This window comes from Meleagris gallopavo, chromosome 12 (genome assembly GCF_000146605.3).
Source record: "Meleagris gallopavo isolate NT-WF06-2002-E0010 breed Aviagen turkey brand Nicholas breeding stock chromosome 12, Turkey_5.1, whole genome shotgun sequence".
NCBI lineage: Eukaryota > Metazoa > Chordata > Aves > Galliformes > Phasianidae > Meleagris > Meleagris gallopavo.
In genome coordinates, this window is record NC_015022.2 from 3,159,426 (window position 1) to 3,180,279 (window position 20,854).

The 20,854-nt window shown below is 35.3% G+C and overlaps 1 protein-coding gene across 1 annotated transcript in view; it reads right to left on the minus strand.

Moving 5' to 3' along the window:
- Nucleotides 1-139: 139 nt before the first annotated feature.
- The window catches only part of LOC100547334 (protein unc-13 homolog C-like), a 47,448-nt gene continuing 26,733 nt past the window's right edge, over nucleotides 140-20,854 (minus strand). Inside the window, exons 8-17 of the mRNA XM_019619267.2 lie at nucleotides 18,997-19,123; nucleotides 18,005-18,101; nucleotides 17,421-17,564; nucleotides 17,030-17,107; nucleotides 14,427-14,504; nucleotides 8,284-8,372; nucleotides 6,393-6,542; nucleotides 3,383-3,506; nucleotides 1,473-1,529; nucleotides 140-425 (exon numbers count right to left, since the gene is read on the minus strand). Coding sequence (XP_019474812.1) covers nucleotides 294-425; nucleotides 1,473-1,529; nucleotides 3,383-3,506; nucleotides 6,393-6,542; nucleotides 8,284-8,372; nucleotides 14,427-14,504; nucleotides 17,030-17,107; nucleotides 17,421-17,564; nucleotides 18,005-18,101; nucleotides 18,997-19,123 — 1,076 coding nt within the window. The 3' untranslated portion in view covers nucleotides 140-293. The remainder of the gene's footprint in view (nucleotides 426-1,472; nucleotides 1,530-3,382; nucleotides 3,507-6,392; nucleotides 6,543-8,283; nucleotides 8,373-14,426; nucleotides 14,505-17,029; nucleotides 17,108-17,420; nucleotides 17,565-18,004; nucleotides 18,102-18,996; nucleotides 19,124-20,854) is intronic.

Genomic DNA, 20,854 nt, shown 5'->3' on the forward strand with positions numbered 1-20,854 from the left:
TACAAAATGATAACATGTTCTACTTAAGGTAAAAGATTATCCTTTTATTTTACTCTCTCCCAAACATTAATACAAAATCTATTATATTTTAACTATGTTAAAATATATATGAGCAACTATGTAAGTTGCTCAGTGAATTAATCTTGTGTTGAATAATTTTTATAGCTTTTGCTGCAGTCAGACTACCAGACATTTGCTTTAAGTCACTGTGAAGAGCTTGGATCAAATGGCTCTTGCTATATTAAACTGACCTTCATGGTTCTAGGGGACCATTCTACATTGGAATCTACTGTTTATGTAATTACATACTTGGTCACTGAATGGAAAAACATGTAAAACTGTACCTTTATAGTAGCTAGTGCTACTTCCATTATTGCACACTGCCTCAGCGTCAGGCTTTTGGCATCGTCTCGAATCACATGGTCCTGCAAAAGGAGTTAAGAATGTAGCTCATTATGAAAGAGAGACAGCATTGTGGCCCGTCTAACTTTGGAAAAGCAGAACTTTGAAGTACTCTCCAAACTCCTATGTTTAACAGGGATTAATTCAACTTCAGGATTACTTTAGAACAAATTATAACCTAAAGCAATTGTGTTGTTCCTTGAAAACATAGACTGTAGGGAAGAAAATCCAATTCTTAATACACAGTACCTATATCACTTTCTTTAATTAGTAGAATTTTCTTGTGTTCTGTGATACAGATGAATAGATTTCAAGTTCAAAAAATTATATTTGATGTTATTGAAGCAATTCCATTGTATTAAAAAACTTGAAACGTTAACTAATTTTGGTTAATGCCTCATATTAAAAAGGGTTCTTACTACAACACCAGTTAAATAGTCATAAAGAAACTACATTCCTGTGAACTTCATCTAATATAACGTCCTGTGACTACTTAAGCTTCATTTTTACTCCACTAACAAACTCAGTCATTATTTAAGCACAATTTTCTGCATTTTTATGTCAGTTCTGAAGTGAAGTTGGGAAAATTGATCAGTAAACAACTGACATTAATATTGAACATCTAAGGTGTCTATGAGAAAACCATATGGATTTCAGTGATGCGTTGTCGATGAGTTTATGGTAGAGGTATAAGTCATTTTTCAATACCTATTTTCAGTAGTAGGCAGAACAAATATACAAGTATTCCTATCTTTTTTTTTTTTTTCCCCCCCCTCAGAACTGCTTTCAGAAGTTCCAGAAGGGAACTGTTCCAGCAGGGAACACATATCTCAATTTGTTATTCTGTATCATCTTGACCCAGCTAGTGATCATCACTTTATCACATAAGCATATCATCACTTAATCTATTTGGATGAGACTGTAAAATCATTAGTTGTCTGTGAACAGCTACTGCTACATTCAAGTTTACTACAGTAAATAAGAGTAATAATTTTGGCTTCACAGTCACCAATGTTTCATCTGTTTTTCTGTTAGAACAAGCCATTCACTGCTTCGTTTGGCTACGTTACCTTGAGTTTTGAGAGTTGTCCAAGATCTTTGGCTGCACTGAATATCATCTGGGGCCCCTGCAATCACATTGAAAGTTCAGGAATCAGATCAGTACAGTGTAGTTGCTTTGTATGTCCACATATCTTGTTTTCTGCTAGAACATTAGCCAAAATCACTGTTTTGCGAAATTAAATGAAAACTTAAATTACACGAGACATATTTATAATTTTGATAAGAAGTAGTTGAATCCCTTCAGCATGATACTTGATACAAATATTGACTTTCTGATAGCAGACAGAAGCAGGAGAAACTGCTAACGTTGTCTAATATTTTTAAACTAAGGCTGGGATTATTTATTTTATGCAGTGTATCAGTGTCAATAAATCCGTAAGTGCTATGCTAATATAGATAATCGCAATAGGAAGTGAACAGCCTGAAGAACCTGCAAAAGCTGAACTCAGAGTTAAAGTGAAATCCTTATCGTGAAACACAAGATAATGATCTAGCATTATGCCGAAGCTACTTTTTTAAGGGTACTGTACTGTTGTGAATTTAAACCTGTATTTTTGCAAAGCCAAATCCTGGCACGATGCCAAAGGATAGCGACTAACTCTTAGCATGAAATAAACAGTTTCCTACTACAATTTTATGATCACAATTTTATTGCAAGTACTCTAAGAAACATAATAAATATTGTGGTTACTTGGCAGCTCAACAAGACATAGCTCTGGATGTCTGGATTCCAGGAGAACAAAAGCAGTATGAATTACATAGTGTAAAAAAGCAATTTTTCACTAGTATTTTCTGTTCCTAAAGGTTTCTGTTTCCAGATCTCATTTCACTGTACATATACAATATAGGACTACAACTACAGAGCTACATCTCAATTTTTCATTAGTTAGTAGTAGGGAGAATAGTAAGATAAATGAGATAATTAAAAAATAAACTAGTTTCTGAATGCCTTTTACCCTCAGAGAGAAAGTAATACTCAAGGCTGCAAGAAGGAAAATCTCTTCTACAGTTTCCTACCTTTCACTTGATTTTAACTAACTGTGTACTCAGTTGTAACTAGAAGTAGCAAAATAAATGGAACCAGTCTCTGCCTTTGTCAGTCTGCTTCTGCACTACCCCCTCCTATGTTCTTGTTCCAGATGTCCACTCACAGCTTAATAAAGTATCAGTTTGCTAAGCAAGCTGTTCTGAAATGGGATGCAACTAGCATCACAAGTTACTACTTGGTGTGATTCTGAACGTCAGTAAAGACAACAGCAGTGCTCACAAATTGCTAAAGAGAAACAGAAATGCGAGTTCAGTTGGAAGTGAGAGATTCTTTTTGCTGTAGTTAGTATACAAATAATTAATTTTTAAATAGAGGTCAATTTTCAAGCTGTTCAGGGGAAATATGTCCAAAAATGTTGTTTTATAATCCTAACTGATACATCCTATTACCCCAGTGGGCTTACTCAGCCTTAGACTGGTAGTTCTGCATTCTTGGCAACCAATTAAAAAGAGCAGCACTGTTCTGTGATTCGTTACGTAACAATTGGTGTTGCATAAAGCAAATAAACAATAGCAAAACTCCTGTTTGAAAATGTTACCACATTTAAGCACTACTTATACAGAAGTAAGTGAGTTTTTGCACCAAAATTTTAGAAAAGCGAGTTCAAAATATCTGAAATATAAAATTGATATAGCCAGTGAAAGACAGCCTGTTTCTGATTGTGCGTATGTAATAACTACTAACAAATTCAGCAAACGGAGGCCTGGCTGGTCTGGTGGAATCAGCTTTACTCTAAAATTACTAAAAGCTCATATTTAACTTCTACTTTAGCACAATCTTCCCATACCATGTTACATCTCCCCGCTGCCCTTCAGCAATTAGATTTCATACTGAGTTTATTAGAACCCTTTATATACTGTATACACTTACAGTTTGATCTGTCAGCGGTGGAAGTACAATTTGTTTTTCTATTCTGTTCAAGACTATCTTCCATAACTCTTTTAGAACCCGTTTCAGAACTGTCTTCTCACAGATTTTTGCAGAGAGGCTTAAACTGGAACAAAAAAAAGAAACATGAATAGGCCTCCAAAACCAGCATTAAGCCTTCAGAGGTGCTGTGTCACTGTATCTTCAGATTAATGGCCATTGTGGCTAAGTATTCCTGCACCAAGAATTGTTTCTCAATAGTTTAGTTATTTCACACGTTTATAAATAAATACTTTTGGTTAATAGAAGGTTTTCTGGATTCATGTAAATCCGGACTATTCCTTTTATTGCTTAATATATTACTAATATGTATTGATTGAAAATGCACACGTGTGATGATATGTGAGATTTGATGAGTGAAATGATTTAACACCTCTAAGTCCCTAGCTTTAAGTTTTGACATATAATGTTGAGCCCTAAAGTACAAAAGAAAGAGAGGTTGTTCTGTGTATACAGTTTCACATAGATGTTGGTTTCTGATACAAATTCAGGGCTACCACTTGGAAGCATTAATTTCTACATCTCAGCATAGCTGTGCAATCATACTGTCTATTACTTAGATGGTCAAGCTAAGTTTTTAGAGGCTTTGCATCCTTGAGTACATTTATCTCTTTAAAAATACGGTCTGAAACTATCATATATGATGATATGATGTTACCATCATGCGTATTTTCACGAATAAAGTGCAGCAGTTCATAGGCATAAGAAAACATTTGAAAACTATACAATGCAAACATGGGTGAATTTTCACAGAACAATTTCTGATCTAGTCACATTAAAAAAAGATTACTGTAAAGTCATTATATATATCAAATCATCAAATCAATAGCAAGTATGTAATGAAAAGAATTAAGAAATAACTAAAAACTAAATCATATTAATAAATGTTTATAATCTTATTGTATATATAACCCTCTAGTAGCACATAACCCTCGAGTAAATTAACTTCTAGAGCTGGGTAGACTGCCAAAAGTAAAAGGCTGACATATAAATTTATAAGTTACAATTTTTTTTTTTTTTTTTGCCAAGTTAGAAAATTGTGTGCTGTCCTCAACAGTATTACAACAATAGCCAACTCTTATCATAAACACTTTAAATAAGTGCTTCCCCATTTCCTCTTGGCAATGAAATTCGCATAAAACTCACATAACTTGCAAACCCCTCAAAAATGAAGCCTAGAAGAAATAAACCCTGAAATGCAAATCTGTATCTCTTTTAATTCTCTCCCCGCCCTTTGTGGTCCGCTTTAGACTTCGGCTATGCATATTACAATTGGGAGCAGTGATTTCCAGTCATGACTACAAGATAGCAACCTCATCTGTCCCATTTTTAGTAACTGTTAAGTAGTAACCTGGAGAGAGAAAAGTCAGTTCTAAATGTATTCTTAAATCAGTGTTTGATTCAGCTCTTACTAGTAACCCAGAGATTTTGGAATTCCAGTTGCTGCCTTCAGCATAGAGCTTTACAAATAATGGAAACAGACTAACTTACAGTGCAGAAAACAAAGAAACACTCCTTGACACTCTACATACGTTCTTTTAACAGGGTAGAGAACATGCAGAGCTGGTCAGAGCAAAAAAAATGTTCAGGGATGAGAGAGTGCAGAGCCTGGGAAGAAACAGACCCCAGAGGCTGGCAGGAATTCTGAACCTATTCTGCTGCCTCAGTCTCTCCAGACAAGGACTTCGCAGGATAGACTTAGCAGGCATCCTACAAACAAGGGCTTTTTATCTCATATAATGGCTCCTGGAAGGCACTAGCTTCCTTGAGCCCGTTCTTTGCTCAGCACCTTCCTCAAATCTTCTCAGCACAGTTCCAACTTTAACACCAGTTCTATCCTCCTGGTTATGCTTCTTGTTCTACTTTACTTTAAGGAAGAATGACACTCCCTCCTAAACACACCTTTTTCCAGCTTCACTTTGAAAATTTCTGCCCTGGAGAAATATACATAAGAACCAAAGTGTTAAAGGGTAACTAACTCATATGCTTAAAGGTTCACGCATACTTATGCCACTCAGGATCTGAAGCTCAGGATCAGTGTCATGTTGCTTGGTCTCTAGGCCACTGCTGTTTCACAAATGCCAGCAATGATGTAGAATCACAGAATTTTAGGAGTTAGAAGGGACCTCTGAAGATCCACCAGTCCAAGCCTGCTGCTAAAGCAGGTTCCCTAGAGCAGGTTACACAGGAAAGTGTCCAGGTAGGTTTTAAATGTCTCCAGAGAAGGAGACTCCGCCACCTCTCTGAGCAGCCTCTTCCAGTGCTCTGTAAATCTCTCAGTAAAGAAGTTTTTCTTCCTGTTCATATGCAACTTTCTGTGCTCCAGTTTGTGCCTGTTATGAGCAAGGACAGCAGGGTGCTTAGAGACAGCACAGGCATGTGCCTTTCTGAACAGCTGATCCTGTCACTACTGGACGATGAAGAGAAGAGACATGCTTACTCTCAGGGCCAATGTGAGTTTGTGGCACTATTTGAAAATTTAGTTCTTTAATAAGTGAAAAATAAAAGTATAAAAATTAAGCTGTTCTGTAAATTAGTGTAAATCTTTCAATAGTGGCTAAGCTTTTAACATCATGGAAGTACTTATAAATAAGCAGGAGACACTGAGTGCCAGCCTAGTCAACGTGGTAAGACATTTCAAGATAAAAAATATACTATGTTCAGCACAATTTTCCTTATACAACTGCTCATGGAGCACAGAGCAGACACTAGCTCTATTTCAGTGCCTCAGAACATGACTAGAAATAGACATATATACTATTTATGGGAAAGTTTCTTAGTCTGAATAAACACGATAAGCATAGCATCCTGTACATATGTGAACACTACAAATATTATTAAAAATACTGCAAACATTTCTAGGTATTATCCATGCTTCAGGTACAGCCAAGTATATATCCTCGACTAGTGTGATATTTCTAACGTGCCATACACATTAATGAGTCACACTTACGTTTTGTCCAGGAAATCCATGAGGGGCCGAAGTACAATCTCTGCATCAATGGCTGCGCTGTTCTTATTGGCCGCTGCAGTCCCATTTCCTCTCATTTGATTGAGTTCAGAGCTCATTTGTCTTATGCAATCTTCTATAATAGATTGGAAACTATAGGAGAAAAGGAAAAAAAAAAAAAGAAAGAAAAAAAAGAGAATGAAAGAATTCTGGGAGAGAAGACAAGACAGCCTACTCTAGGGAACCTGCTTTAGCAGGAAGGTTGGACTGGATGATCTCCAAAGATTCCTTCCAACTCCTACTGTTCTGTGATTTACCTTTTTGCATCAGATTCTTCAACAAGAATCTTTTTTCTACAGTGAAAATGAATTTTTCCCCAAACACAACGTACTTCAGGTGCTACAGTTGGAAAGCTCCACCTCCTGTGCATTGTGTTTTGATTTATTTTTCTTGTTTCAGTTCTGTCATTATGCTTTTCATGCCCTTGCGGTGATGTTAAGTAGTTATTTTCTGGAAGCAATAGATATATTGGAATCTGCAATTTCTTAGAATCATAGAATCACATAGAATTTAGGATACAGTAGACTACAAGCTGGCAACAACTCCAGGTTTTTTGTATGTGGAAAAGGTGACCAGAAATCATTTTTTATTTTATGGCTAATACGAAACAAGCTTTGATATTTTTCTTGAGGACAAATAGAAAACTTCTGTTGATTTTGCCCTACTTGGCTCACTTGGACATTTTCCTAGGTTTCACACAGTCAGTACTACCAGAAACTTTGGAGGAAGTTGGCACAGCTGAAACAGCTAAACTGTTTAAAATCATCTTTCAACAAAAAAACCCCAACATTTAGAAGTTTATACAGACATCTTTTTGAAGGACTCTCTTCTACTTGAACATGTGTGTGAACAAGTTGCTGGTCCTCAAGTTGGGTCATTTCAGTTTATGTGCAAATCATTCAGTTTCCTAATCAATACAGTAGACACATCTGGGTTACATTCTAGTATCACTGATGTGATGCAGGCTTCAGTCAATACATTTAAACACTGCAGAACAACAGTTATTCAGAATCAGCAGTTCAGAGGCTGAATAATGCCTTTGCCCACATAGTAATTTGTTTGAGAATTAGTTTGTGAACAGAACTGCGAAACAGAGGCCATAAATATACCGAGCATTTAAATGTGAAAAGATAAATGGCAAAGATTAACTATAAACCTGCTCTTGAAGCTGCTCATGTAAGTACTTGTGACCAGTCCTTCCAATAGATACAGACTTTGCTTAATGATTACCACTACAGCACTAATCCCTCTTTGTTAGATTTCTTTCTAATTTGAAGCAAAAATAATTTGCAGTTTCTCATAGCAGAGACACACTACTGACGCAGGAGCACGTTCATTCAAAAGCTCACACTGATTAATCAAAGATTTTATGAATAAGTCTCTATCTGCAGACAGTTCTTGCAGAGCCATGGGTCTGCCCAATTACAGTGACCATTTGAAGCAGGCTCAACACAGGCAGATAGCTCTTGTTTTCACAGATCACGTAGAAAAAGTTTTCAGTTTTTTAACATAAACATGGCCAGAGAGAAAAGTTAACATAGCATCACGCACGTGGAAACCAGCACTTTTTTTTTTTCTAAAAAGCAGAACAAAATTTCACAGCCTCACCTCTGTAACACATTTATGCCCACAGACCATTTTCAGTTTTCCTTGCAGAGAGGTTACTGCTGCATGTGTCAGTGTTTGACATGCACACACACACAAATGCACGCTGCTTCATCAGGACAGGAATGAACTGTATCTCAGGAAGTACAAACATCTATCAAGACAGGCAACGAGGCAGGCTTATGAACAGAAATATATCTCTAATATTTGAAGTAAAATAAGTGATTACCTTGTGGCATACGTTACACTGAGTTCATCCAATACGTTGCTAAGTTTTGCTTGAAGTTCTTTTAGAACAGCACTAGCTTCTTGATCCAACTGCAAAGAATAAGTAATGTTATATTTTCTTATAAAATATATCTTGGGTTTTCTGTTAAATTAGCACGCTTGGAATTATATGCAATGATACACTGCACTATGGAAAACCAAGTATGGAAACACCTGTTACAAGACAGGATTATTTAATAAACCTAAAAATCCAATTGCCAATTAGAGAAAAACATTTAATTGCAGTAGTGAAAAGATTAAAGTGTTGGAAATCAAAACAGTGCCACTGTGCAATGACTTTCTGTGAGATAGTGCAGGTTGTATCAGAATAGAATTACCACATCAAGACAATGGTATTTACAATGCACATTGAAAGAAAGATGCATGAGGCATCAGTGCTTGTGTTATTTTTATTTTTTTTAAATTGTGTATATATTTTACCTATGGCATTTTATTAATTTTGTGATTCCCTTGGAAGATGTTTCCATTTTCCCATTAATGCAGCATGAAAGTGAACAGCTTGCACTGGAAAAGATGGCTTGAGGACTATCCATGCTGCTTCTATTGATACGGTCTGAAGGAAAGGGATCCATTGTATTTCAGTGTTTCTATATCTAAAAGCCATTAAGACGCACGTAATTCAAGCTCAGCACAACACATTCTGATGTACAGGGAGAGTAGCTCCTGTATCTTTGATACAGGTTTTCTAATCATAGGAAAAGAGAAAATGCAGGGAAGAAATGTAATTTTACATTTACAGGGGTGAGGATCCATGCATGTATATTTAATCAAAAAGGTACTCTGTTGATATTGATCAGCAGCTTGTTTTTTTTGCTATGCGTTCTTTTCCAAATTACAATGACTTTTGTTTTCCTCCTTGAGTGTTTAGGAAAATAGTGACAGTCCATTGTAGGATATGATTGATGATCATCAGGATCAACAATTGAATATAAATTAATAGCTGACGTTCCTCATCTTTGAGCTACCTATATAACAGCGTTAGAGACGGGGTAATTTTCAGTTATAATCCTCGAATTCTAGGCTCACTTCTGCAGTAATGTCAGGTAGAGAATTTCAGACAAATCAGATTTCAGACTTCGGAATACATAAACATGTTTGTATTTGCATTTTCATATCTTTCAACTGCATGAGTGTTTAGTGCTTGCTCTTCATCTGATGCTTCAGAGTGCTGTGGTTTAATAGGTCAGCATTTTTAATCATACTTCAGCCACAGGGGAAGCTGTGCCACAGCACGTTGGATGGCTTACATAAGACTACACAAGGATTCTAAGGCAAAATAAAGAAAGCACAAACCCTGAAACATCCCTTGAGATCGACTGTATTCTAGTATCAGGGTATTCCTTCTCTCCTTAAAGATTACTTGTGGTTTAAAAGCTTAGAAAAATCTGACTTCTCAATTACAGTTTAACAAAAATCTGAAATAGATGAACAGTGTAATTAGTATACATCCTTTAGTAAATATCCAGTGATGTGCAATACTTTTCTAATCTGAGGAGCTGCTATTTTAACCCTGTGAATACTCAGTGATTTAGTTTTTATTTATTTTGCATTATGAGATGTTCTGTTGCTTCTCCACTTTGTGTCTTAGTAATTTCCCTGGTAGATAAACTCTGACAGTTCAGACACTTAAAGTGATTGCTTTCCATCATATGAAAAGCAGAGATTAAAAAATGAATTTTATGTAAATGTCTATATTAGTTAGCAAAGTTAGAGTTGACTAACAAAGGCACTGGTTTTTCCTGGAAGTGAAATTCTCTATGGAATTCTGCCACCCCGTTTGGTAAGATGCGTATGGAAAACAAACTGAGGAACTCCACTAGAATGTTAACATGTTTAACAAACAACAGAACACAAAAGCATTCACACTGAACATAGTACACTTCAGAGAAAACACAGAATGCTGGGCAGGCAGAAATCTCCAAATTTCTTATCATGTTATGCTCAAGCTAGAGAATCTTCTTAGTAGGACTACAGATGTAGATGCATCCTGTCGGAGGTTGTTGTGAAACCCTAGTAGTACATTTGCTAAATTCACCTGGAATTGGACTTATTCAACTTTAGAGGGCTCATTTATTGATATCAAATTGTGAACAAAACACGTTGTAGGAAGTACATGCAAGTGCTTGAAGAGAGCATTGTGTTCAAAAATTGCACAGACAAGTTTGTGAGCATAGCTAGAAGCAGTTGGCAGGACATCCAGCTTTGGGTGTGCACATGCTCATGCTTAGTAGTGCAGCATTGTAGGGAGGAGTGGAATAAAGAGGTATGCAGGCTGACTGTCTGGGTGATGAATACCTGGTGGTGTTGTGATGACTGAGAATAATTTAGCAATATTTCTAAGTGCTGTTATTAATTTTGTTTAACTACAGGACAATACGATAGCTTGAGTGCTTCATCAAAAGTAAAATGTGCACTTTTCCTTTACTTTACCAGGTATCCTATGTGTGCCAGTGCATTCCAAGGGCGAATCAGAGAGTCCTTGACTAGTATCATGCAAACATACTTCACCTTTAAGCCACATTTTCTCTGATACGGTAGAGTGGACATGGGATTAATTGTGATAATTCTACACTGTGAAAATCTTTGGGGAATACACTACTGGTGAAGATGGTTTGGAATGGCCTTATACAATGGAAATAAGATGCAGCAGCTTTTGGTGCTACTGCACATCACACATTAATTATTATGGATCATTGTCCACATGCAGAAAGTGTTACTGTTTCCCTCTTAAATAATCTATAAATCTGCAGATCACAGCCTATCTGCACTTCAAAAATGACACAGTGCTGACAGCATAAAACCACAAACATCTCAATAAGGACATTGTTGGGTCTTTCCTCTGAAGAAGATAGTATGTGTGCAGTTACTGCTTTTTTTTTTTTAAACCAGATTTGCTTGTTCAGAGGAAAGCATTGTGTGGGAAATGCACAGAGATGTGGAAACAGTTTAGCTTAGTGAAGTTGACATGCTGCAAAACTTATGTAGGCTGACATCACAACACTTATTGCTTGAGATAGAAATGCATTGCTATTACTATGTAAAACTGCTATGAGGCAAAGACATTTATCCAAGGCTTTCCAGTAAACAAGAGAAGTTCTGAGTTTTGTGGCCTATTATTGCTATCTGACCAGAAAATAATGATGAAAACTACCATCTGTTTCATGTGCTGATCTGCTGCGAGATTACTGACAGTGCAGTTATTATGGGAAGGGAAGCCTATGAGAAATTGAATTCTTCATACTCGTTTTTATTAGTAGCAATCTAAGAATAGTGAGAGAAATATATTCAGCTGCAGAAATCTCAACCACAGTCAGATGATGAACGTTAAGTCTAATCTAGCCCTGACGTTACCCTACTTTGCAATCAACAAGAATGAAAAAATGATGAAAGGGAGGCAAAATACTATGGTGATCATGGTCTGAGATTACGTTATATAGGGATGTAGATGAAGCATCTGCAGTATTTGGGACTTCTATTCTTCAAGCCTTACATGTTTCCATGGTGTCTGATAAATAATAATAAAAGCCAATCAAATAACAACAACAAACAACTGAATTTTTTTTTTTTTCAGGAACAGAAAAATAGATAATTGTTGAGGGAAAAAGGTTTGTAAATAATATGCCATAAGTAATTTAAGAATTGGAAGAGCAGAAAGACCATTTATCTTATTTTCTTGGGTTGCATTTACAATTTGTGACATGAATGTGCAGTCTAGCCTTAAAATGTGAGGCTGCTCCAACAGTAATGTCTCCTATTTATTCCCGTGAAAACTCTAAAACAGATACAAAGAGCACAATAGCACTATGTGATAGAACAAGTTCTCGGACACAAAATATTATTTTTTAACTACAGTTGCCACCATTAGCTACACATTTGCCAGCTATGAACAAGGGCCAGCGCACCGCTCTCGTAAAAATCTGCGCCAGTGGAGCTGACCCACTGTCACTGTCACCACTACTGAAACGCACCACCCAGAAGTGTAGAGTACTTTCAATGAACAGCTGAAAATATTTTAAAATTGTTTTTATACCATTGCTTCCAAATGCTGCTTAAAAATGTGATTTTTTTTGAAATACTGTAAATAAGTTAAAGTTCTGATGAATTTGACTGCTTTCTATCTAAAGTGTTAGATTGAGCTATTCTATGCTGTAATTTAATGCACAGAAAACCTTGTTAACTGCAGTTTTTTTTTTTAACAGCGTCCAAAGGAAATTACAGATGTACAAGTTACTTTTGCATGTGCTAAGAGGAACCTCTCTAATTTGAATTCCATTTGAGTGCATTTATCTGTAATTTCACAGATTGAATAGCTTGTTTATACTTTCCTAATGAGACTAACTTGTTACTTCAATTCAGAAAAAAAAATAGTTACAAAAAAAAATGTTAATAGTTTGTAACTATTTTTAGTTACAAACAGTGAAATGACAGGTATTTATCAGATCTGGCACTTCAGTGGTTCTTTTTGTCTGTAACAGACCTCATCCTCATCCTTTCTCTACCATGACCACTCAGCTGATTGTCCTAGGTAAAGTGAATCTAATTCTTCAGAACTACTTGGCCTGATTCCTTTGTGGGTCTGGACCATTGTCATCAAATCAAAGACTTGGATGTTATATTGTTGCACATAACTTGCTTTTAAGTTTATTTTTGTTATTGTTGTTTTTGGTGCTTTTTAAATTAAAACAACAACAACAACAACAAGCAATTGCTACAATTCATGTCTCTGTACTCTGCTATACTTAGTATATTCATTATCTAAATACTACGTTTTAATAAGACAGGTTTCAATGCCTCGAAAAGATGTCAATTTCTTTCACAGCAAGTAGTTAAAAACAGAAACACATTTGTGACTACCAACTGCATACACATGTACTTATCTGTGGAAGGTGAATTCCAAAAATCAGACTGAGATCCTGATAATTTCAGAATGCTTTGTGACACATTAGTCAAGTAAACATGATCTTATTAAAATAAACACATACGGCACCTTTTGAAGTGTTTACATAGCAGACTAGCAGCGGGCCAGGGAAGCAATTGTTACCTAGGTTTTTGTGCTATTCAACTAAAATGAACGAAACCAACAGCTAGGATTTCAAAGTCAATTCTGTCATCACCAAAATGGCATTACTTTGAAAAGGAATATATCAGTGTTTATTCTAATTAGCCAAAAATAACTCCTAACAGGTGCAGAACTAATCTTTACTCATCCGTACGATCATTTGACATGAGAGCTACAGGCTAAGATTTGTAAAATATTGAAATATTTATGTTGCTTTACTGTTGAGTGGACTTGAGATACTTTTAAAGTCTTTTTAAATATAAAAGGAGATAAAGCTAAGCATATTCTGGACTATTGAATAGCTGCTCTTGCTGAAATAAGTGTCTAATCTTGGATACAAGCAAGCCCTCAGAGATAGTTAGAAGAGCACTTGAAAGAATGTTTTATAGCTTTTTAGAAATTCTGAAAGACTTCACACTATCTGCCTAGCAAAACATTTCAGTGTAGAGTCTCAAATACCCAAGCATAGCTCTTTTTGATTTTAGTTGATAGGGAATTACACAAATGCATCAATGAAGATTAGTAGGAAATGTGACTGGTCTTAGTTTTAGAAAATAAGGTCAGGAATAATAAAAGATGCTTACTATCACAAACCTCATAAGAGAATCTCTCTCCTTCTTTCTTCTGCTCAGTGGATTGCAAGTTAAAGGCATTAGACAAAGACATGACACATTACAGACAAAGCACAAGGCACATATTCAGCACAATATTCAGATATGGGCACAACATAATGATACATAAAAAGGCAAATTATGATCCAATACAAACATTAAAGTAAAGCTGGCACTACAGACTACAACACAGAACACCCACCGCTGGTAGAACTTTACAGATCATTAGCATGTTTCTGTGAAATAACGCTAGGTCTTTCTGGCATTGTCAGAACATTGAACAGTTATTGCATATACTATTTTCTAAATTTTGATTTTCTTTGCAAGCAGAAGTGAAGGCTGTTGCTGGATTGAAAACATGGTGCTAATGATCTCTAAGAAACATCGAATGAACCAGGAAAAGTTACCACTCACCTCCTTCCCTCCCATGGACTCAAACATTTTTTCAAGCTGCACTCGTAACTGTTGAATGTTGTTCATCAAGATACAGGGCTATAAAAAAAAAAAAGAAAAAGATATGAGAAATAGGTGTGTTATTTTCATGCAGCTGTGCTTTTAGAGAAGGATCTGTGTTTCTTGACATCTGCAGCTTTTGTTTCCTGCTTTATTTCACACTTGCACAGTCAGTACACCCACTCTGACAATGACTGCCCATTATGCCTTTAAGAAAATGTTGCCCCACAGGAGACTGATTACCTTCTCCAGTGCAGTTGGGCAGTTTTCAGATCCCAGTATTTCATCAGTTGCATTCAATTAAGTACAATTAATCAAGAACTGCATTATTATCTATTGGAGAACAGATGCGATAATGGCCAAAGTACTTTGGGAGTGAAAGTAGATGAGAGGAGAGGGAGTACTAGATTACTTTCTAGACGCAGTCTTTGCAGAAAGCTGTGACAGCACTGTAACTCAGAAAAAGGTTGATGCACAAATATATGAATAAGTCAACAGGCAATACTTTAAAGAACAGAATATTATTCCAGAAGCGTACTATATTTCTTGATCGAAAATTCTGTGAATAGGCAATACAATTTTGTAAATACTTTAGTCTAAAAATATTGCTGCTTAAGCTAATTAAGGCATAACAAAATCACGGTGTAAAAGATGGCAATTGCTTGATAAATAGAAGGTAAACAGTAAAGCGTGGATGAGGTTAAGCATCTTATTAAAAAACATGGAAGAAATGACCTCTTGATAGATTTTTAGTTATTCGGATGACATTATAAGCAAGTTTGGAATTGTGTGGGAGGAGCAACAAGACAACCCTTGTTAAAGTAATTCTGCTTGGTCAAGGACAGTGTGTTCTAGTGCTTAATTGGGATAACCAAGACACTGAAGTAATATATTTTAATGAAATAAATACACACTTTTCCATCAAGAAGGTAATATAACAGCTTGAGCAATTGATAATCAACCATACCTTTCTAGCTAATAGCATGTTTCAGCATAGTGCTGAAACATGATAGGATTATATTTCGTACTGAAAAAATCAGGTACAAAATTTAGCTTTATCTTCTACAGTTATGCTCGGAGGAACTGAGGGTCGTAAGCCCTTCCCAATTGAAGTAAAAAGAGAAATCTGATCTGACTTCTTAATATTACATTACTGTTTCTCAGTAAAACATGCTATTTGCCCTCCACCAAAAGACAGTCGGTGGAATATAATGGTTGAAATACTGCCTGTTTCCAGTCTCTTCAGAAATCCACGTACGCCACTTCTAGTTACTTATCTACCTTTTGTTCATTTCAAATGCCTAAAATTGTGTCTGTCTCTCCTTAGCCATACCTTCCTTTCTACCATACTCATTATTCTAGACTATATGCAGTATACATCACTGATTATGATTTCTGATAAGAGAAAAAACAGTTGAACAAAATGTTAGGGTTCTTTTGTTCAAAGCAAATGGAAATGTCTTTGCCAATATAGAGAAGCTATAAGATAGATACTTCATTAATGAGCCATTTTAAACATTTTCTTTCAGGCTGCCAAAGGTGGCTCTCTCAGAGCCTAACCCTACCTTAGACCAATGCAAAATATCTATTGCTGTTAGTAAATAACAGAACTAGAGCTCAAAAAACTAATTTTTTACTTCAATATGTTATGTCCTTCAGAATACCCTTTGCAGTGATTGGAGGAATCAGACAGACAGATGCAACAACATGCAAAAGAGAGTAGTGACTACAATGCATAAAAATCAGGTTTGTTTGTAAACTCTGACAAGAGGTGGAAGATGAGGGGATGTTTTTACCTTATACACTTCTTTATGAAAAACACCTCTGGTGTATTTTCATCTGAACAGTTGACACATACGTGTTATAGTGCATAATAAAAATAGTAAAAAATACTGACTTGAATATAATTATAATCATGAGAAAACAGATTCTATTAAAGTTATCTCCGCTAAGGGCATTTTGTAATGCTTTATGCTTTTTTTCTTTTTAAAATATTACGATAACATAATTATATTTCTTCCATCTAAATTCATAGAAAAGTTTGGCATCCTAGATTGGTTTCAGAAATCAGCTACTATTAAAAAAATCCTATTGTACAGGCCAAAAGTCTACACAGTGTGACTCAGTGACAGAACACTATGCGTTAAAGCTCATTTCTTATAAAAAATGGTAAATTTGATTTACTTTTGGTATTAAAATGGAAGAAGTAGAAAATACAGTTCAAGTTTTAGTTCATTTTACATTAAATTTATAGAATAGTTATGGTTCATCAGCCCTTGTAGGCAAGTGAGGCAACAGAACAGCACATGTCTTTCTCACTGCTGCAGTAGACTGGCAGTAGCAGAAAAGTCAGTACATATCCCTTACATAGGAAACTTCCAGGAATATCACTGGTAAAGAGAAGCAACCCAATGCAGAATGAAATCTGAGATAAAGTAATTTTTTTTTTTTTTTTGCTTGGAAAATTGGAAATGAAATGTGGGACAGCATATTGATCACTCTCATATTTGGAGTTTACTATTGTATAAGACATCTAGATAGACACAAAACAGCTTTGTACTCACCACATTTTCTTTGTCACAGTATGAACTGAAGTAACTTGAAATAATTGCAGCATACTGAAGCAGCACTTTGTTGATAGTCTAGGAGAAGAGAAGAAACTCTAATAAATTTCATCGTGTAAAATAAAAAAAAAGAACAAATTTTTTTTTAACTGTAGGTTTTACGGGTGCTTACACATTTTGTGTACCTTATTTTACTTTAAATTTCATGTAAACTATCCTGTGAACATACTTTCAAATCTGTGCAGTAAAGTCTCTACGTTATTCTTAATGAAATGCAGTTTTCAATAGCAGAAAGATTGCTTCTGAACAACACTGGAATTAGTATCTAAGTACAATGGCAACACGATGTCACTCTCTGAAATTTAGTTGAGATGCATTAATTTTAATCTACCTTTGCAAATCTTCTCATTAAATGAGACAGTGCTTCTGGATTAGGACACTCCAGTTTCCTGATAATCTCAAAGCTTTGATTGAGCTGTGTGAAGACATCAACCACTGAACACGAAAAAAGGGCATGGTCTGATGTTTGCTGAAACTAGAGAAAGGAAACATTCAAATAGTTAATACTTGTCCAAACTGTATAAAATGATTTTCCTACTTTTAACATTCTGTCTAGAGACAGAAAAAGTATTAAAATCTTACTGCTAATACAGAGACTTTTCACCTTGATATGACTTTGAAGCCCCGTAGAAATAAAAGAAAAATTCTCTTTAGTGACATCAGTATCACATCAGAGTTTAACAAAACTCGAGATGGAAGTCAGTGGGGAGCTTAAACAGATGAAATTAGAGCAGGAATTTGTGCACAGGGTTATTTTTTATACTGTTATTTACTGGTTATTTTTTATACTGTTATTTACTGTGCATCTTGGGAGGTCTTAATGAGGATACTGCAGGATCAAGTGTACTTCTTGTTTTGCAACACCAATGAACTGCCTTGTCTTAGTACTTTTTGTTTCAAAAAATATGGACTCACCCCATCTTTTTTGTCTCTTTCCAGTGCTCCATGAAGAAACTCCATTGAGACATCCTCATTTTCATCCAGCCACTGAATGACAAATGGTTCAAACCATCTGAAAATTAAAAACAGTTTTCTAAAGTAAGTACGTTCCTTAAAGATTTGTCACTGTGTCTTCATGTCTATTCTAATTGCTGTAAGATACTGTGGATAACAAAACACATTTCAGCTTAACTGTGCTATTCAATTGGGTCTTCCCCAATGATGTAGAGATTGCAGTGGCCATCAGAGAAATGCACTCATGTTTTGCAGAGGATCGTGTTCATATTTATTTTATGTGTCTTTTCCATTATTGGTTCCTTTTTAATATTTATTTGCATGTGAAAGAAAGCAAAGAAAAACTTTGCTTTTCTTTAATAAAATGTCAGATGTTTAATCTTTCTTCCATTTATTTAGATTTTTTTTGAAGCAGTGACATCCACCAAACCATTTTGGAAAATCTGCAGAACTTGTAGAAGATTAAAGATGTGAATAAAGATTTCTCGTACAAAAGGATAGAATTGAATGTATTGATTTCATAAGAAAAACTGAAACTTAAAACATCAAAAGAACATTAACCCAATGCTCTAAGATCCATTTCAGTAATGTATCCCATTAGCATTGTGCCTTGATCCAGAAATATGAAATAAGAAAAATGTATGAAATCATATGTGCACCAATGATCAACATTTCCAACATTTCCTATTTTTTCACGTATTTTCTGATCGAAACATTCTGTTACCTTTGAAGATGGCAGCTGCTAGAACAGGCAGATAAAATGTTATGTAAAACAACTAATAACAGTTTTAGTAATTATTTTATAAATTGTAGAATTAAAGAGGTACACAATATGTACTTAAAATTAGTGCTGTTATATTGATATCTTGCATAAACTTAAGCATATATTTTTGAAGGAAATAAACCTTATACCAAGCCCAAACTCATGGAAGCCATCCCTACACACTACTTACAGAGAATATTCAGGCACTGCATCCTTGAAAGCATGGAGCTCTCGCACGTATTCATTATAAAACCATTTCACTTTGAAGTGCAAATTCATATAATCTGTGCTCTTGCATAACCGCTGATTTTCATGTTCTGTAATAAAAGGAGTGGAAATAAAAGCATTTAATAACATTTTAACAGTAAATGACATTATTCTGCCTCAGTGCAGTAGTGATACAGTACTTGCATTTTGAAGGACAATCGGTTTGATTATTTACAGGTAGGAGCACCTGCAGTTTCAGAATATCCTTAGGAAATACAACCCAGAGAGCAGGTCACTTCTAGCAATGAGCTGCTGCCAAATGATAGGCATATGTTTGCAGGAGGGCACCATTTATACAATTCCATCTCTTTAAAGTTTATTTTTGAAGTTAAGATCTAACATTAGAAATGAACATGAAAGTAATTCACAAGCAATTTTTTTTTTTTTAATAATTTTTTCCTTTTTTGTAAGGGAAAGAATCTTTCACAAATCTCTCAGCTGTAACTTGTAGCTACATTTAGCTAAGTTAAGCTACATTTAGCTAAGAAAAATACATCCTAATTTCCTAACATTAACCTATGAGAAGATCAAGATGGCATGATCCACCATGAATGTAGGTGAGAAAACACAAGAGCATCACTGTTAGTGTTCTAATTTAGATTAGAACCCATGGATACTTTCTAAAAAATTTGCACAAGTCAGTGCAAATGTGAATCAGCACAAGCAGTGTATTTTCAGTGTTGTGATCTAGCGCTCTACTCTTAACCCCTGTAACACTGAAATGAAGTGAAATAATATGATTGAATGCAATATATTGGATCAGGCCACAAATGAAGAAAAATGCAAAGTTTATTTAGAAGGATTTAGAAGGACGTATTTATGTACTACTTCATGTCTCACCCCAGTATTTTTATACTTTGCTAAAGGCAATGGAAGTCAGCGGTTATTATCTGAAATACAAAGAAAGCCAACTAATTGATAATTATGTGTAATTTACATTTATTTTGATAATGTGAAATACTACTGACCTTTCTGAAAGGGCTCTTTGTGTCAGGGTAAATGTAATAAACTAAAAACTAAGCCTGTTCTGAAAAGCTTGTTCTGCCATTTTTTTTCTCTTTTTCTCGTTTACTACAACTGATTTGCAGCTAAGAAAAAAGAACATTTTCTAATTCTCCTTTTAAAAATATATCCTTTCACAAGAGGCTTTTAGATATTCAGTCTTACCACTGCATTTGCTTGGACATTTTCATCAAAATATCATTGAACACTTCACAAATGTAAAGGATTCCACTTTCAACATTTCTATAAGATGATTAAGTAGTGCTATTCACAATTGACAGATGGGGAATCAGAAATTTTACTAAGGGAATGTACATAAAATATGAAACAGCAGCATAGATTTTGTTCATAGATTTCTTAACCACAGAGTCATATTTCCTCACTGAACAGAAAGTAGGAAAGGAAAGCAGAATTGATTCTGAATTGTGAGAAGAAACCGATTTACAATTTTTTTTTTTTTCCCCCGCTTGGCAGCAGCAGAAATGAAATAGTCAATCCTTGACGTAACACAGACTGCTTTATATTTGATTTGACATTGCCCTTTATGGCAGAGGAGGAGCTTTCAAAAGGAGAATTTGTTTGTCAGAGAGCTTTACTTCGCTTCAGGTTTCACAAGAGGTAGGAGTGACTTTAGGGCCAGCTGCCTAGCATCTGAAAAGACAGAGATGTGCATTATTTTCCTGGAGAGATAAACTGCTTATGGGGACTTCAAGGGCATAAAACAATAATGTTGCATAATATCTAAGGAACACAACATGTAATACCATGAGGGATGTGTG